Consider the following 18,497-nt stretch of genomic DNA (forward strand, 5'->3'; position numbering starts at 1 on the left):
TGTAGCTTTCACCTGGCTCATCTTCTCACCATGTCAGAGGCTGCTAACGGAGTATGTTGCCTGAGGGGATGGTGCCACATTTGTGAGGGCATGGTCTGCACCAGGATGACTTAAACCCCTGGCTCAGCCCCCTTCATGAAGCAGCCCTGCTCAGGCTGCTCACTGACAAATAGTTATTTGGGTGGTTTATGGCTTTCATAATGGAGGTTCGAACAGAAGTCATAGAATTACTTTTTCCAAAAGACAACAACTATATTTCAAACTGATAGCACCAATGTGCTACATACTGTGAAAAAAAATGGGTTAAGTGTCCATGCAAACTATGCACAGTCTTTGATTTACCTTTAATAAACACAACATTGTTGATGCAAAAATGTCCCTGAAAATTATTATAAAGAACCACCTATGGTTTGATATAAATTCTCAAAGGCAAGACAATTGGTATTACTGTTCCTATGCCACCCTTTCTCTCCAGTCAACACAGGGACATTGTAGGATTCAGTTATGTTTGACTGATCAAGCCGACAGTCTGTATTCCTAAGGCTGTTGGCAGCCAGCATAAGTCAGAGCAGCCCTGAGGTTGATTTAATTTATACTGACGGATCTGCTGGAACAGACTGACCTCAGAATGAACTTCATCCTACCTTTTTACCCCTTTCCCTTACCTAGGCTATATGTTACTCAGTGTAACCTATTGAGTGTATAAATATGCATACATGCATGCATTTTATTTTTCAGGTGAAAAATTGAAAGCCACTGAATAATTTCCCCAATTCTTAAGTAGGTCTAAGACTGCCTCCAGGAAATTCTTTCCTGCTTTTCTTTTGAGCTGAAATATAATTTGGGCAGTTCAGTCAAAGCAGTGTAAATAATCATGCAGAGCAGTCAATATAGTTCATAGTTTCTAGAGGTTTAACACACTTAGATGGCATCTGGACTAGTGATATAAATAAAAACTATCCTTTTAGGAAACAATTTTTAAAAAGGCCAACAGCTATTGTAACTCTATAACCCAGTAATATAGTATTGCCACTGCAAGTAACAGGCTACAGGCTTTGTACTGAGTTTGTAAGACCATGGCACAGAGGCTTGCCACCTTTGCTTTGTCTGAACTTGTCTTAATGTGCCTGAGGTTTTGGTTTTGACTTGGTTTAGTTTTAACTTCTTTTTTTTCCTGGCCAGATGGCTATGGCTATTTGCTTTACCTTCACTTGTCATTGTATAATGCCACCATAGTTTTATACAGATAGTAGTAACCAGTGATCATTCAGTGCAAAATGAGATATTTATGATTAACATAGCAAAGCAGTGCAGAGGAACACAGGCCCAGTATAATAGTAGAGGCCCTGAGAAGTCGGGACACAGGTTGCACTGTACTGGAGTACAGGTCTGGGATGATAAGAGATGGGGCACAGGCTGGCACTGAGGACCCCATGGCTATAAACAACTCACCAGTGGTCAGTTAAAATGCAGAACTATAGCCAGACAAAGCCAATTTATAAGTATCAAGAAAAAAGAACAGGTACCTAACATATGTAAAAGATACCATATACATTTAGACATATCATGTAAATTCAGATGTATCATAGAGACATAGACCAATGGAGAACAAGCAAGGTATAAAAGCACATTAGCAAACATAGGTGACCCCAAGTGCACCCTAGAGTGAAAAAGAAGCCATCAACACCACACTCCTCCAGGCAAAGGGCTCCAGATCATGACTTGCCATAACAACCCCACCACCACCAGATTGCAGCCACTGACCTTATAACCCAGAGCAGCAGTGGAAAGGTGAGCATAACCCCAGGGAAAGGAGTAGAAACTTAAGTGGTTGTGTAACAATTTTAACTGTATTATTATTAGGAGAATTTTTGTTTGGGGATATTACTGTAATACTATTATTTCAGTATATAAGTATTTTGTGTAATAATATATCTGGACTAAACTGTTAAGATTTCAATTCTGCTAACAAATTATTGCTTTATATAGAAGGTGTTTGCCCATAAACAAGATTTTGCATGGTCTTATGCTCAGTCAACAGTTCTCTACATGTACAAGTAAATAGAACAGACTGTCTAGATCAAACGGTTAGTATTATGGCCTATTACTGTGATACTGAAGCTTTCCAACTTGCTGCATGCTGAATTTATTGCTACCTATAAACCTCTACAATAATAAAGCATAAAAACTTGATGCTCTTACACACTTACCTGGCTCAAACCTCTAAGATCTTTTTTTTTCCTAAGAACAAATATACATATACACACACATATATTCTGATTAGCTCACCTTACTTTGACTTTATTGTTGTATATTTTGAAAGGTTGCTTATGACTACATCCTTCAGCCAATTTGCATAAATGTCATTGCATCTCAATGCTTTTCAACATTTTGAAGTAGATGAAATGACTACATTTCTTAAAGAAAAAGCCCAAATTCAAGTTCGTCTTTTTTCTTTCTGCATTCTGGGATCCTGTGACAAGGCCCTCTTCCAGACTATTTCAAGTTCTTTTTATTACAGAGCTTTCAACTTCTTTTTATCACAGAGCTTCTGCTATTCCTTTTTGGCTCTTTGTGGGTCTTACTTGAGACTTATCCTTGTTTTGCTTTTCTGTGTTTACTTCTCCCACCATGTATGCTCCCACACTATTCAAAGTTTAAATCCATGTATGATATACTTTTTGTTACTCAATCTCACCGTCGTGTAATAAAAGACTTTCTAGTGAAGGATAAAAGTATGTTTTCACATAGCAGCAGTGAAGGGCAAGAATATCACAAGGTACCTCTCCAATTTTCCCCCAAAACAGTTTTCAATATCTAATAACAGCATGAAATGCCTAAGAAAGGCAAACAAAAATTAGGAAGAGGCATGACTAAGGCCCTACATCTTTTGCATTCATAAGGACACTGAAGGAAACTTTTAGCACAGAGTAACAAAGCTCCTATTCTACCTGTCTACAAGACAATAAGAACCTTTGCTGTAGGAAAAGATGCACTGTGATATCGACAGCTCTGTCAAATTCGTAAGCTGTAACTTACTGTAAGCGGTTGTTTTTCTGTGTTGTGTAACTAGTATTCTTGCATTTTGAACCAACATTACAGAGGAGGGTCCGCATGAAAGGATAAAGGCCCCGACTTGGTAAATCCCGAGCTTCTAAGTAACCTAAAACCAAGCAGCAGCAGAATTAAAACCAGTGACATTGCAGTTACAAACCTGTACCATCACATTGTGTTCCCTTCTCCTAGAAACTGCAAACAATGAAATTGTATTGATGGCAGGTGTCCCATTTAAGAACAACTAATTCACCACAGCAAATGAATAACTTCTGTGTCAGACTGTGACAACAGGGTATAACATTTGAGAGCAGTCTTTGAAAAGCTGATTTTCATGGTAGCAACACCGTTGCAACATCACATGCTTGCTAGCCTCTCTGCCCAAAATTACTTGTGACCTAGATTAGAATATAGACTTCCTCACAAAATAGTATTTCCTCTACTATTCTCCTCCTCTACATCCATCAAGACTGTCTAGACAGCAACTTTTCCATATCTCTGGTATTTATCCATATGTCTCCGTAGTTCTGAGAATTTAAACTTCAGAATATAAAGCAACTTTTTGCTTATTTTGAAACATAAGAAATAGCTATAGGGTTCCTATTTAACTTCATTTCTCCTTTTAAAACAGCTAAAATTGAGAAATACTTGAAAGGTCATTCCCCTCTTCCTCTGGATAACCTTCTTTTGGCAACCATTACATCAAAATTAAGGGAATGAAATGAGAAGGAGATAAGAAAGCTAACATTTGGGCTAGGACTCTTACTGAATATTCAGATTTGAAAGATGCAGAAATGGGGAATTTACTACATGTACATGATACTTAAAAATCCTAATTTTATTTAAATTCAGGTGCCAATATTTTTGAGACATGTACCATTAGAAATTGCACTGTTAGTCAAACCATCCTTCATGCCTCAGGAGCTGTACCTGATGTATAAAATAATGAATTTTGAGTTGTGAATGACCAGTGCCTTTTGCAGATGAGTTATTTTTACTTAGGACACTCCAGTTCACATTATAGAAAGCTCTCCGAGCACGTACACTGGATCCCTTTCTGCTAAAACAAAGCAGAAGATGTACTCCAAGAGCACACTTAATTTACTCAAACCATTAGCATTCATTGCATCCTTGGGTCCAGACTAGAGCTAGTCTAAAGTAAATGTATATAGTGCAGGCTAGATTCTCTGCAGATGTTTCACTCTACAGATCTATAATTGTTTTACCAAATTGGTTTCTAATGTAGCTAAAGCTGGTTTATCCCCAGCTTACTGACATCTGTGAATAACAGAATAATAAACTGAATAGACTATAATATCATAAGTCATTCTTTTCTGAATAAAGTTAATGTTTGACAAGATAAAAGCAAAAAGAACTTTATAAGGTGAAGGTAGTCATAACAAGTTCTGAAGTGTTGATGGAAATGGAAGAATTTATTATTTACAAAATGTTCATTCTAAATTCCAGGAAGTGGGTAGGGGTAAGATTCATTTTGTCTAACTGTTAATATCTACTGCATAATTATCTACCTCTGAGCCAGTCATCTAAACTCCATTACTAAATAGAAAGAAATAAGTACAACTAAAACCCAAGTAATCCACCTTACTCCAAAGCAGATGTCCAAAACCGGTCTGACAAATCAGACCTTAAACTTTGTATTTCTTTCCCACCTAAATATGACTTACTCAGACCCACAGCTAGACAAGACTGAATCCCACTGTAGGATTCTTTTCATTGGCTCCATTACATTTAAGTAAGTAAGTCCCCTCTTCTAGGATATCTTTAATATTTCCTAAATACTTCTACAAGCAGAGGCAACCAAAATAGAACACAGGTGAAACAAAACATACAGTTTTCCTTGTATTTTGGGGGCTCCTGGAAGCGGATTGCAGCCAGAATCAAGAAAAGCACACATGGCCAGAGTATTTCAGTGAGAGACAGGACCTGAAAAGGGAAATCAAAACATTGTCAGTACTATAGAAAACAGGATTTGGGAACAAATCATTAAAATTCATATATCTTTTAATAAAAAAACATTAAATATCCCCTCTACAACTACTTAAGGGAAAATAAGATTATTAAAAGCAAATTAGTAATTAAGGCTTCTATTTAAAATCCCTATAACTTTGCCAAATACACTGCTTTCAGAGTACAAAAGTAGTTTTCACTTCTTCTATTTATAGCGTTTGTAGATATTTCTCTCTGATCAACACAGTAACTCTGACAACGTGATGACAGTGACATCCAGCTTTCCCATACCTGAGCCTCCTAAGAAGCCAGCAGCATTCCGCACCTTGCTGCAACTCCTCATGCTCCCCTGAAGCCTGCTGTCCTGAACCCTGCCTGGAGGCATACCTCCTTGTCCTTCCCTAGCTCCCTGACTGCTGCCATTACACGCTTTCTTTCACCTGCAGTCGCCTCTCTCCAAAAGCTGCCTTCGTCACCTCCAGCAGCAGGGCGTTGTGAGACCAAGCTAATGGGCCTGAGGCTGCCCATCGCCACACTTCTTGTTTCCCCGCCTTCCCGTTTCCACAATGGCCACAATGAAAAGGCACCCAAGCTGGTGCACTGCGGGACTCACAGATTTTGAGCATGTCTCCTCTGAGCAAATTGCACGTACACAGTATATGCTTGTGCCTCCGCAGAGAGGCTGCAACCCCCCAAATGGATTGCATGGAGGAAAAAAAAAAACAAAAAACAACCAAACAAAAACAATTGTCTCAATTTTCAGCTGCAAAAAGGAAGAAACTGCCATTCAGCCAAATTTCAAGACTTCTAGATTCACTGATAAAAGAGCTAGGAAAGTGTGAATGCCGAACTCAGTAACAGAAATGTAGTAGAAATGACAAAGAATCACACTAAAGATCTCCCATTAGAGGCTATTAACTTCTCTGAAGCATACTGAGGATTTTTATTTCTAAACTGTCAGAGTTGAGCCAAATCCTACTGGGGAACTGATTCCTAAACTTGGGTATGTTAGAAAAATACCTGAGAAAAGTAACATAATGCTTAAGAACAAAATCCAACGGCAGAGTCTTCCCTGTGGAAAAGGCCTGCTCTGCTGAACACAAGGCAAGGAAATAAAGGCTTCCTGAAATTTAGGGAAATTGCCATTTATCTAAACTGAACACACTCCAAACCCAATAGGGGCCAACGAAAAATAAGCGAGGCCTGGTGCTTTCATATTTTTAGGGAGCAGTGAGGGCCGGCTGCTCCCTAAGGCATGGGCAGCCATGCATGGCAACACCTCCCAGCAGGATGGGGGCCTTGCTGGCTGGGGACCCGTCCCACAGAACCCCACAAGGTGAGCAGGGCAGGCCCAGCCATCGCAGCCAGCTTCAACCAGGAGTCCAGATCCTCAGGCAAGGTCATGGTGATGAGGCAGGACCACGGTCAAGCGAGAAAGACAGCGGTCGAGCACAAGAGCTGAGCTGGAGAGTGGTGCTCCTCTGACTTCACCCAGGCAGGAGCTGAGGGCCCAGAAGCCCCATTTCAGCTGAGCCATGGGACCAGGTGGAGCCCCAGGTGAGGCTGGTCAGGGCCATTAAGGCTTAGCAGTGCCCCCAGGGCCCTGGCAGCAGCCTCACCTCCTCGGCATGTTCATCCCCATACCTCCCATCTGGGATCGGAATGCACTGCACTTGCTGTGCAGTGGTGCCATTGCTGCAGGGTATCAGTGGGCTATTTTGGGGGGGGGGGTGGAGCCAGCTACAGCAGATGAGGAAAGGGACACTGCAGAAGAGACTTGGGGGAGGCATCACCAGGCTGCCCATGAGGGGCTGGAAAGGGTGAAGGCTGCCCCTGGAGACACACACCACCACTACCACCCACCCAGGCCAATGCTGGGGCAGGGGGAAGGTCCCCACAAGAACTGTGGGAGTCAGAGCTGTGGGAAACCAGAGCTCAGGGTGGGGTTTATAGAGGAAAGGCCCTGGCCAGCCACAGGCTGGACTCTCTGGTGCTCACCTCAGGGCTCAAGGCAACCTAAGATAGCAGTCAGGGCACAGCACCAGCCAGCTGCTCCCTAAAGGATAGGGAGCCAAAGGGGATGCCAGGCCAGAAGCATCCTTGTCAGGCAAGGCCTGTCCTGCAGTACCCCAGCAAGGCAAGTGGACTGGGTAACAGCAGGCAGGTTCAACTGAGAGTCTGGATCTCCAGGTGAGTCTGCAGCAATAAGACAGGCCTAAGATCAAGCCAGGAAGCTAACCTGCAGGCTACAGTCACAGTCAGTGAGAGCAGCCAGGATCAGACACAGTCCTACAATCACTGGTAGATTCTATGGGAAGGCACAGCTGAGCTAGAGGCTACTACTCCTACTAAAGGCCCCAGACTGACTTTAAATAGGGGCAGGGCTGGGTGTGTGGGTGGAGGCCCCAGGTGAGGCTGTTCAGGGCCATTAAGACCTATCAGTGCCCTCAGGGCCCTGACACCTGTGAGCAGAGCTGTAGGTGTATTTAGGTATTCACTTGATAATGCCTTCTAGATAGGACAGAGTTACTTCTTACCTGTCCTTCTTTGTTTCTACTCATCTTTTTGTAAGCTGGAGAAGCCACTTGGGATTCTGCATCATGGGGACCATCTCTGGGCAACTTGTGGACTAACCAAAGTCTTCTGATTTCAAGCTTGCTGTTCTGTTCTCTATCTGTCCTACTGCACCAAACTTTTACCAGAGACTTCCTTTACCTCTTGCAAGCAGATCAAGCATAAATAAAAAAATTGAAAGTGTGGTTGGCTCAGTAGCTTCCAAGTGCATTGCACAATATCTAGAATCATGTGAGCCCTGGGCACTAGAATAACTGTGCCAGCTTTTTGCTCTTTCAGTACAACAACCAGGACAAAACACAAAGTCATGTAAATAAAACCATGGTGAGGAGCCACCACAGCTAATTCCAGGCAGCCCTACTTCTGAAAGCCCAAGACTGGACTCATGGCCTAAACAAGTCACTGGTTGTCACCTACCAACCAAAAAACGCTGAGGTTCTTGGTTATATTTAACAAGGACTCATGATGTGGGAAGAACAGGAATGGTTTTACCTATTGGCTCAGTCACCAGTATCCAAACTGTTAGTAAAAAAGCTAGTCTTATTGTATAGAGCTAAATCTAGGCCTTACTAAAAAAGATGTGAATTTGGAGCAGCATTTCACTAGGACACTTATGGGTGAGAGTACCTCTTTGGTCAAGGAAATCTAACACGTTATTTGTCATTAGTAAGAAGATTTCAAGCAAAAAATGCAGGGCATTAAATATGTTGGTAAGAGGGATTTATTTGTGCTACAAAGCAGAGAACAGATAGACTTGAAGACCTTTAATCATTACGAAGGCCTTCCCAGAGGGATGGAACAGATTTTATTAAATGTCTCTGGAGAAGTAGACCTAGGATCAAAAATATCACACTATCTTATCACTAAAATTGAGGAAGAGCGTGGTACTAGCATTATGGGATGCTTTTGAGCTTGTACAAACAGCTTTAGAGGAGTTATGGTATCTGAAAGATTCTACTTGCTTACCACAACAGAAAAGCAGAAAACATATTGTGTTTCCCATTAACTGAGACAAAACAAAACCCTACTAATGGAGAAACAAATTTCCCATCAGTTCAGAATAAGGCAAGCTTCTGACTTCAAAATCTAGGTTAGTTCACCCAAAAAAATACAGAAATACTCTCATTCTGGACCTTCTTTTTTCTTACCATTTCCCCTATTAGGCTGCATTAAGGACCAGTCATTCATATTTAAGATAGCTGTGAAATTAATTGGACTTTCTTCATTGACACTTCGTTTGGTATACCATAGCCGGTCACCAGAGGCCCACTCTTGCAAGTTTCATGGGGTGTGATATATCACTTGGCCTAAAACTTTGAGTGGTATTCTTCCTGTAGATTTCCATGGACTTTGGATGCAGCCAAGAAAGTTCATTTATTTCAGATAGAATTTAGTTAATTGGTTTTGGCCTGTTCCTGGGCTTTTTGTCTGCAATTACATTTTAGAAATATTTTGAACTTTAAGAGTTTGACCCACTGAGAATTGCTGCTGGATTATTAGATGGTACGTAGAAAGTAAAACAGAGAAAGGGGAAGAAAGAACCCATTTATAGGTATAACTGAGTGTCATCTGGCTAGAAATACAAGAGAGTATTCTGTGACTAGAAAAGTCACCCAGGCTGTAACATAGTAGAGTATGCCAGGTACAGAACAGTTACAGGTGGGAACTTTCCTGTGGTTTAAGCTCTTCCAAAATTAATTTGCTTAGTCAGAATATCCAAAAATCTGGCATGCAGGGAAGGGTTATTGTTCCAAATCTGGGACAAATGAGCCAAAGATTCTTAAAATACAAAAATACAACAGCAGCATTTTTTAAAATGTACAAATTATCTGTTTTTTTTTTTTTTTGCACAAACCTAGGAATCAAAATGAACATTGCATAATGCCACTAGCATTGGCACTGGGGGAGAAGGGCATCTAATGAAATGATAAGAGCTGTAAACAGTTGTTACTCTCATTCTGGGCTATATTCTCTTTGGTTGTTGCCATTCACCTGAGAAACCTCATTGCACCTAAAGAATAGGGTAAATAGCAATGATTTTGGTGAATCTATAATATTCAAGGTTTAATAAATATATCAAATTCGTGACTGGAGAATACCAGTGAGCCAAGCAAGTATAGGCCTATTAGAATAACTTCTGTTGTTTAGAAGGTTTTAGGAAAACAAATAATTTCCCCATTTTCCATTGATCTCCAGAATTTCAGCATGCATTAACGGCTTATCAGAGGTAGGCTTCTCAGTCTAACATGCTTATGCCTTTCTTTGTTAGAGTACCATGAGTCTGGATGTTGATAATAGCAATTGCAGAGAACCTAGGAATACTAAGAAATGATCCCATTGTCCACATTGCCATAGTCTGCTCCAGCTGTCTTTACTACCTTCTCAACCACTGCCTGGGTAGCAACAGCAGCAACCATGCAGCTGATGCTTGGACGTGAGGGAGTCTGAAATAGTTGGGGTTTTTTTTCCCAACCTCCAAAAGAGCCCTTAGCAGTCCTGTCCTTTGGTAAGCTAATGATTTTTTTTTTAGATTAGCAAAGCAAACCCCACTCAGCTGGCTTCTAGCAGAGCATGTGATAACAGAGGAATTTGGGATAAGTACAAGAACTGAGAAGGCAGCTGCAGAGGCAACAACAACAACAGGTTGGGCTGAAGTGGAAGTAGGTTGGAGGACTCAATGAACCATTAGCATGCTGCAGACATTAAGCAAGCAAAATTGATCTTATTGAGCAAGTTATTCCTGGTAAAGGTGGGAAGTAATACTGCTGTATAAGGCATATTCATGTTCAAATAGGAAAGGCACCAACAGAAGAAGGTCCAAAGAAAGGGCATTTGAAAGATTGCAGCCCTTGTGCAGCTGCTTTGCCCAGGCACTGAGGGGAACTGGGGTCTGAGAGCTCATGCCATTCTGGTGAGTTGCACCTGGGAAGAATGGCGAATTTGGAAATGGAGCTTTAGGACCTGGCTGATAAAAGCAGACAAGTTTGTAACCGTTCACTGTTATTTTATTTAAATTTTTTTTTTTTGCACTGATGCAAAAATATACATGTGCAAAACAGAGGGCACTCAGCAGTAAGCAGCTCTTAAGGATGTTTATATCTTTTAAAGTGTGAAAGAAAGGAGTGTGAACTGTAAAGGACAGAAGCAGGGCAAAGATGACAGTGAGGGGCAGATGAAGAGCAAAAATCATACCAGTGTTTTCTCTCATGCTTAACATTAATCCAAAATGAAAATGATTAATAATAGCAGCTTTTTTAAAAAGGCATAGTTTTCGGATAGGCTATGTTTCTGTTTTCTCCTGACAGCCATATTAGCAACTACACACTCCGAGCATTTCACAACATGATTATAATCCAAATTCTCCTCTAAATTAGGGTATCAGAACAAGTGAATTTGGGAGATTTTTGGGGAATCACATTTAATCCTTTACCTAGCTGCAAATTTAGATGGTAATAAATACTATATAAACAGTAGTTACGAAATGCAGTGATAGAAAACTTAAGTAATACAGTTGCCTGGTAGTATGTATCTCCTGAGCTTCCAGAATCTGTAGTTCAGAAGCTTTTGCTTCTGAAATGAGCAAAACAGAAATGAGAAGGTACCTTCTACACAACTGCAATTTCAAACTCCAACTGATGTCCAAACATACATATTATCCTGTGCTGCCTTTGAACCATGTTAATAAGAGACGCTGATGCCTGTCTGAATTGCAGTCAAAACACCTACTCTTCACAGAACACTTATATCTTTCACAGCCCCTTCACCCTTCACTGCATAGTATCAACTAATGCCACAAGACACTCATGACACATCGTTAGTTCAACAGACCACACTTGTCTTCTAGCCCTAACTGCTAATAAATAACCATGAGAAGACAATTGCCTTCTACAGGTAGATCTACACAATATAATACAGAGCTGAATCACATCAGATCTTTCAGGAGATGCTTCTCTCCAGATTCTACAAGGGTCTGACCTGCCCTTTGCATAGGTGGACGATCCACCTGGATTTCTCCTTGCGTAACTGCAGATGGAGTGTCTTCATGGCTCAGTGTTCACACAATGAGCACATAAGGAAGTTTTGCAAATTCCCCAGGGCAGCTCCTGGCTCTGAACAGGCAGAATTAAGTTTGCTTTGGGTCATTCATTGTAATTCCTGGTTTGGGGAAGTCTGCATCTCAGTGAGCTCTCTATTCAGGAAAGCTACCAATTAGGCAAACTTAAAACTTACATGAATGAAGATTTTGTCCTTCAAAAATATGTAAGAGGGAAAACTAGACAAAGAAGAGAAATAGATCAGCATGGAGGAGAAGAGGAGATACTGAGAAGCCACTTAATGCACACCGATTGAAGTATGAGGAACAGGGAGCATACAGAAGTGCTTAGGAATGGAGAAGAATATAACTAACAGTATCCCTCCCCCAAAAATGTCTTTCATATTAAAAAACATCTCTTGAAATCATTTGGAGAAGAAATTCTCTCTCTAAATCATAATTTTAAGTGAAATATTTCTGAAATGAAAAGCTATATGTTTATTTAATTAAGGTAATCCTATCCGAAGCAGCCAACATGCCCCATTGCAAATCACCAGATCATCACAGACAAGGGAAATCAATGAGAAACTATTAATTGAAGTGACATTTTTTTTTCCACAAAAATGTTATCTCACTTGAGAAAATTTGCTTCCTTCTATCTTAAATTAAAAAATCACATCAATCACAGTAAAAGCGAACAATGACACTTCATCTCATATTTGAGTATTATTTTAGTTTTCACTGCTGTTGAAGTAGCTGCCACATTCTTCTGCATATTGGAATTTGAAAGGTTAAATTAGGCTCTGTAGAGTGGATAAGAAAGGAAACTTAGAAGTATATACAATTTTAATATACAATCCTTGCATTCCCCATATCTAGATTTTATCAGAATTGTGCAAGATTTCTTACATTACCAATAAGTACCTGTAATGTGAAGAAAACTGATTTTCATCCTCGCCACTGCTACAAACACTGGTAGTGTCTAATGATAATTAAAATATAAGCTGTGGCTCTTCAAAACTTGTATGAGATGTCCTATCTATCTCATTTGCAAATTGGGGAGCATTGCAGTATTCAGCCATTTTAGAATTAAAACACACTGTTGTTCTCTACTTGTGTTTTCAACAATTAGGAGACCAAAGGCAAAACAAGAACCACTTGCAGCCAGCCTATCTTTAACAGTCTGCAGTGAAAAGGGAAAATCAATAGATACACTCTTTCCAACAGATATTAAAAGAAGATTTAAAATATTCCTTTTTTTATAATTTCCAAAAACTCACCGGTTGCCTCACACGGCAGAGCCAATTCTTCCAAAATAGAGCCTTGAACTGGTGTACAACATGCCCCATATCGTCTTTTCTTTCCTTCATCCACTTGCAGAGTGGCTTCTTAAGGACTTTCTAACTCAGAATCATCTCACCAAGCAGTCTGAACGTATTATTCAGAAGCTGATTAATTCCGGCACTGGAGAATGGTGCAAGAGATTTGCCTGCTTGCTGAGAAAAGATGAGATTATGTTTCTGTCTCTTGTTTTGCATTCGCTGAGGAATCTCATCTTTCCATTTGCTTCTTTGCTTGCAATGAACAATAAGGGGATGGGTTTGTATAAATGCCCTCAGGGGTGCTTTACTCCACAGTATATATTCTACACTTGTTTCTACATTTCTGAAATAAAAATGAATGCAAACAACAGGAAAAAAGAATATGTAACACACATTTGTCTTTTTCCAGATTTTGGTGACTTTCTGTTGCTGCAGTGTTAATGCCATTTTGCATGCATACTTAGATTTTTGAAAAAAAGAATAGTAGGAAGTAAGTACACTGTTTAACCACATAGCCTTATAAATGTCTGTATGCTTCTAGAACACCTTTATAAGTACACATCTCGCACTGTGCTGGTCCCATTGCATCATCATATGACTATTTAATTTTATCTTATAAAGGGTGTGTGTTTGACATTTCATTCTCCTTTTTCAGTATACATTACCTACGTAAAGGTGGAATATTCTGACGCGTCAGAAAACTGTGCTAATGAATTGCCACATGCCACCCAGGATGAAAATCAGTCTTCCAGCATTTCCTTCAGCAAGGAGGAGGGAGGGCAATTCCTGGAGCTGTGCGGGGGGGATCTGCAGGAGGGGAGCCTGCACATACCTGTGGCAGCCGGGCCACCTGGAGTCACAGCAGGTGTCTGGCGGTGCAGAGCTGTGCTGTTTTACTGGGGGGTGAGGATGACTGCCCTACTGATGGGGAATGCCACCCTGAGCAGAGGAGTAAACTTTCTGTATGTTTTGTTCTACCCAAATGATTTGCCTAAGATGATAGAATCTGATCCCCAAAATCGCTATCGTCAATGGAGACACATAACACAGCCATTATAGAAGGTGATTCAAACCACCTAAAATCTGAATCATGAATCACACGTACACACACATTAGCACAGCGCGATGCCTGAACAAATATTCTTTATTTCTCATTATTGCTGAGTAAATTGCATCATTACACTTTCTGCAAAATGTATTACTATTGAATGAAAAGAGACATCTTAACATTCACAGCTATTTTTCCACATTAAGAGTAAAATCCCCCAAAATCTAAAAACTTTTTGGATACAGAAATCACCAGCGAGGAATCCGACTTCCACTAGATTTGAGCTAAGGCAGCAATGTAAAAAATTAATAAGCCTGATACTTCCGCAATGAGCAACTACACATCTGTAGGTCCACCGAGCTCTGCCAGTTTCCATGGGATGAGGTTCAGCTGGTGTCCTATGTCCAGTGCCTGAGCTTCCCTTTCCCAATCTTTGGATTTGAGTCACCCATCAGCAGTTTTTGGCCCTCCAGAGCATGTTGTGAAGCGTAGTTACTTCACTTCATGTTAAACTGACTGATTAATGGGTTAAAATCTTTGTATTTGAAACGGTGCAAATTTCTGTTCTAATTTTTACATTTTCCATGGGTTCAAGGAGTAGAGAAAAAACAGATTATATAGGTGTCATGAATTTATAAATGTTTACATACTGGTAAAAATCGCCTCTCAGCAAAGCAGAAATCACAGATACAGTCATGGCAGAATATAACTAGTTGAACGCCTTTGTTCCTCATTTATGGTGGGATTTTCTTTTATTTTCTCTGTTCTGAGACTGAACAATTACCAAAGTAATCATTTAGGTTTAAATAGAAATGCGAAAGTCCTCAGGATGTACTAAAAAACTAAGTAGCTCAGTGTTTACCTGAATGATGTTAAGCATGTTTGTACCTCTAAGGCAGGATTAATTAATTATGTACAAAGGTGGGTCTATTGAGCACATCTTCTGTTCTTATATTAACCCCTGTTTCCCACTCCACTCCTCCGTCGTGGTAGTGGCAAAGCGCACACCTCCCGCGGTCATCAAGCACGTTACCATCTTTCTGCTTCCTCCAGCGCTGAAGAGCAGCCCCCGTGCTGCGCAGCAGAGACACGTCCTCTGCATCTCACCTCTCCCATCGTCCCCCCGCTCTGGGGCTCTCCTCATGGCATGCCCAATGGTGGCAGAGTGTAGCTGGGCAAACAACCCAAAAGGAAGAACATACCTCACCAAGGAGCTCCGCTTCATAGCTGGCTGGCACGTGCATAAGGGATGTTTCTGCTTTTAGTCAAGCAATGCTAAAATCCCTGCTGTTTCAGAGTATGTACAGTAATTTTGCTCGCCAGGACCAAAGGCAAAATTCTGAGATCGCTGAGATGAAAATTCTGTGCACAGTCAAAGTATGCATTTTTAAACAAGTATTTGTCAATAATTGAATATTGTGAATATATGTATGGGTTCACATAGCCATTCTGGAAAGCTGGGGAGCAGAATCTATAGTGTGTGATTTGTAGGAAATGATAAATTAATCAGTCAGCATAACGAATTACAAGCAGTTATTTTTTTCAAAGCAGCTGATATGGAAGACAGTTCCTGACTAGTATGTAAGCTAAAACAGGTCACATGAACCGTTTGCCAAATTATTTTGAATAAGTAATTCTGCAAAATCTCTGCTCATCCAAGTGTGATGTGCATAATTTATTATGCTCTATATAATTACATACCCATAAATGTTGCATTCTATTTTTTAATGCTAAACAGCTTTTCATGGATACAGGAAACAACTATTTTGTATGCAATTAGTATTCAGTACTAATGAACTACTGACTCCTCATTTTACTATATAAAACACCCAATAGACAAAAACCTTTCACCAGTGAGTTCTGTTAACTTCATTTGTCCACATACATCATCCTTTCCTAAAGAAATTAATTCTTGCCTAGTATGGTGTTCTGCAGTAGTAGACTTGTTTTTTCTAGAACAAAATTTATGAAAGTAAAAGATACTTCATAAACATTCGACCAAGAACAATCCCTGCAGTGGCATTCTGGGAAATTACTTCTGAAAGTAATTTTAGAAGAAACAGGATATATAAGCTTGATTTTATTATTTGCGATGTTACAGAAATATGAGAAATATGGAATCAAACCACCACCCACCACCCACCCCCGCAATAAACCCTTGGCACAAAAGAGATGATAATATTAAAAATTAAGCACACAGGCAGGAAAAGCAAATCAGTTCTGAATATTTTTGGAAAGACACATCAGCTATATTGCTGCCATCCTGGAAGCTCTTTTGAGTGATCTAGGTTTCATCAGTACCGTGTCAAGCAGTATCCTGGGCAAGTACCAGCCTTAAATAGCAACTTTGTTTAGGAGTTGCATGTACAAAGAGCATAAAAAGGTTCAAAGGCAGCACAGTTGCTGGTGGGCTAAATAAACTGTATGCTTTCAGGGCTCCTTAACAGGGTGGCTGTCGTCAACAGCAACATCTTGAATATCGCAGGGCACATTAGAAGGTCATGTATTTCATTATGTGCTTCACTCATTCCTTCTGAACTGGGGAAAAAAATATGCTCAGAATCGGGTCTCCAAGTGAGGACAAGATAGTGACCTGCCCTTTTCTGCTTCTGCTTAGCTTTAGCAGGCTTTGTCTTAGTTATAACTTAAAAGTTTACTCTTAGAATATGCAAGATATCCAAAACCACTGGGGCAGAAAAGGCAGAGAACCTTCTGCCAGCATCCATCTCTGGTTTTAAAACTTGACTGCTTTATAATATGATACCATCAACAGGCCACGTCTAGCCTATAGTTTTAATATAGGCTAATTAGAGTAGGTTGGCAAGGACGTTCAAAGAAACATAGTTTTGTATGTTAAATAGGTTAAAGCCCAGGAGCCAAAAATACTTTTTGGTAGACAGAAATGCAGTCAAATCATGTAAGAATATGGCTGGGAATCTGGTAAACTAGCTTATTTTCCTACCACCACCCACAATTTCTTTCACAAGGTTTACTGTGTGATCACAAGGCTTTCCTTTTAACATTAGGAGTACTCCTTGTAAATATTTACATGGCACAGACCTGTTTTGCAGACAAAGCGCCTGCAGGATGGCATCAATTAGTAGCATCTTTCCTGGGAGACACTTCCTGTGTGCAAAGTTAGGATATGATGAAAAATGTTAGTTGTGGGCAATGTCAAATAATAGGGTTGGTTAAAATGGAGCTATACATTAAACAAACAAAACAGAGCCAATCTCACAAGGAGGCCAGTGGTTGGTTTGAGCTTCTGGGCAGCTCTAGGAATTTTATTCTTGTAATATGACAGACTGATAGTAAACTGAAAATTTTCTCACAGTTACAAGCTCAGTGCCGACAAGAAGCATCTGGAATCAGGTTTTTGTGTTGTGTAAAACTGTCTCTGTCTGTCTTTTTCTGCTGCTGCATTTTGTTTTTAGCCCGAGCAAAAGCACTGCCCCTGTCAGCATTGCTTTTTCTTCTATTACTGTACCGTGCAACTAACTTTGCCAATAAAGTCTTCTACAGTGTACCATGGAGTTTCAGATTTAATGTTGCTCTGTGCAATGACCTCCTTCCTCTTCACGCAGACGACTTTTTAAACTGTAATTTAATTCATACTCTGGAGTATAATATTAATTGCCATTTCTTATTTAAGAAAGAGAAAGAACGTATTTAAGTCACTCCAACTTAAAAACTGAGAAACTTTCAGGGAAAGCAAACCTCAACATCTTGTAGCAAACCGTAATAGTGCAATCAAATCACACTACTGTGCTTTTTTGTCTTCAGTTGTTGCACACAGATCCAATCCCCAAAGCTCAGTTTGCTGCTCACAGTACTGAGCACTGCATTCAGAACATAACTGACTGCTGATGGGCAAATCTAAAAACATTCATGCTTTAGTTTCTTTCACCTGTCTTGTCAATGGAAATGAAACACATCTCCAATTCAACTGTATAAACATTTTATTTAGGAATATATTGAGATCCAGACTTGAGAAGAAAATCCAGTTCTGTTACATAATGCACTGAAAATCCTTTGCAAGGACTAAGGAAGAATGTTAAAAAAAGACATTACATGTATTTTCAAGAAATACTGAAATTACTGAATTATTTTGCTTGGTTTTTAAAGGACAGATAAAAACATTTATACTCTAAGCACTTCTGGCAATAGGTCTTTCCAAAACATTGCTTTTCAGGATTTCTCATACCTTCCATTAAAGAAAATCCTTCTCTGAAGTATATCAAGGTGCCAAACATAAAAATCCACTCCTTCAAGTCACTAATCAAGTTACTGCATATTCTCAGTCTCTTGCAAATGTGAAACAAATGCATTCTATCTTATCTTCATTATGGTCTCAAGCATTTCTTTAACAGTTAGGAACAGGCCAGAAGAACACCATGAATCGCAGAACCAACCATTGGTAGAAACCACTGTTTTCTCCCTTCACACTTCCACTGTATTCATATCTTCTGCCTTCCTTCTTTGCTTTTATCCCTTCCGA

General features: G+C 40.0%; 1 protein-coding gene across 1 annotated transcript in view; it reads right to left on the minus strand.

The window, feature by feature from the left end:
* ABCA13 (ATP binding cassette subfamily A member 13) overlaps positions 1-12,978 on the minus strand; it is a 207,502-nt gene extending 194,524 nt beyond the window's left edge. Inside the window, exons 1-3 of the mRNA XM_050892372.1 lie at positions 12,910-12,978; positions 4,905-4,998; positions 3,040-3,163 (exon numbers count right to left, since the gene is read on the minus strand). Of these exons, the coding sequence (XP_050748329.1) occupies positions 3,040-3,163; positions 4,905-4,998; positions 12,910-12,978 (287 nt within the window). The remainder of the gene's footprint in view (positions 1-3,039; positions 3,164-4,904; positions 4,999-12,909) is intronic.
* Positions 12,979-18,497: the final 5,519 nt, after the last annotated feature.

Source organism: Gymnogyps californianus, chromosome 2 (assembly GCF_018139145.2).
Source record: "Gymnogyps californianus isolate 813 chromosome 2, ASM1813914v2, whole genome shotgun sequence".
Classification (NCBI taxonomy): Eukaryota; Metazoa; Chordata; class Aves; order Accipitriformes; family Cathartidae; genus Gymnogyps; species Gymnogyps californianus.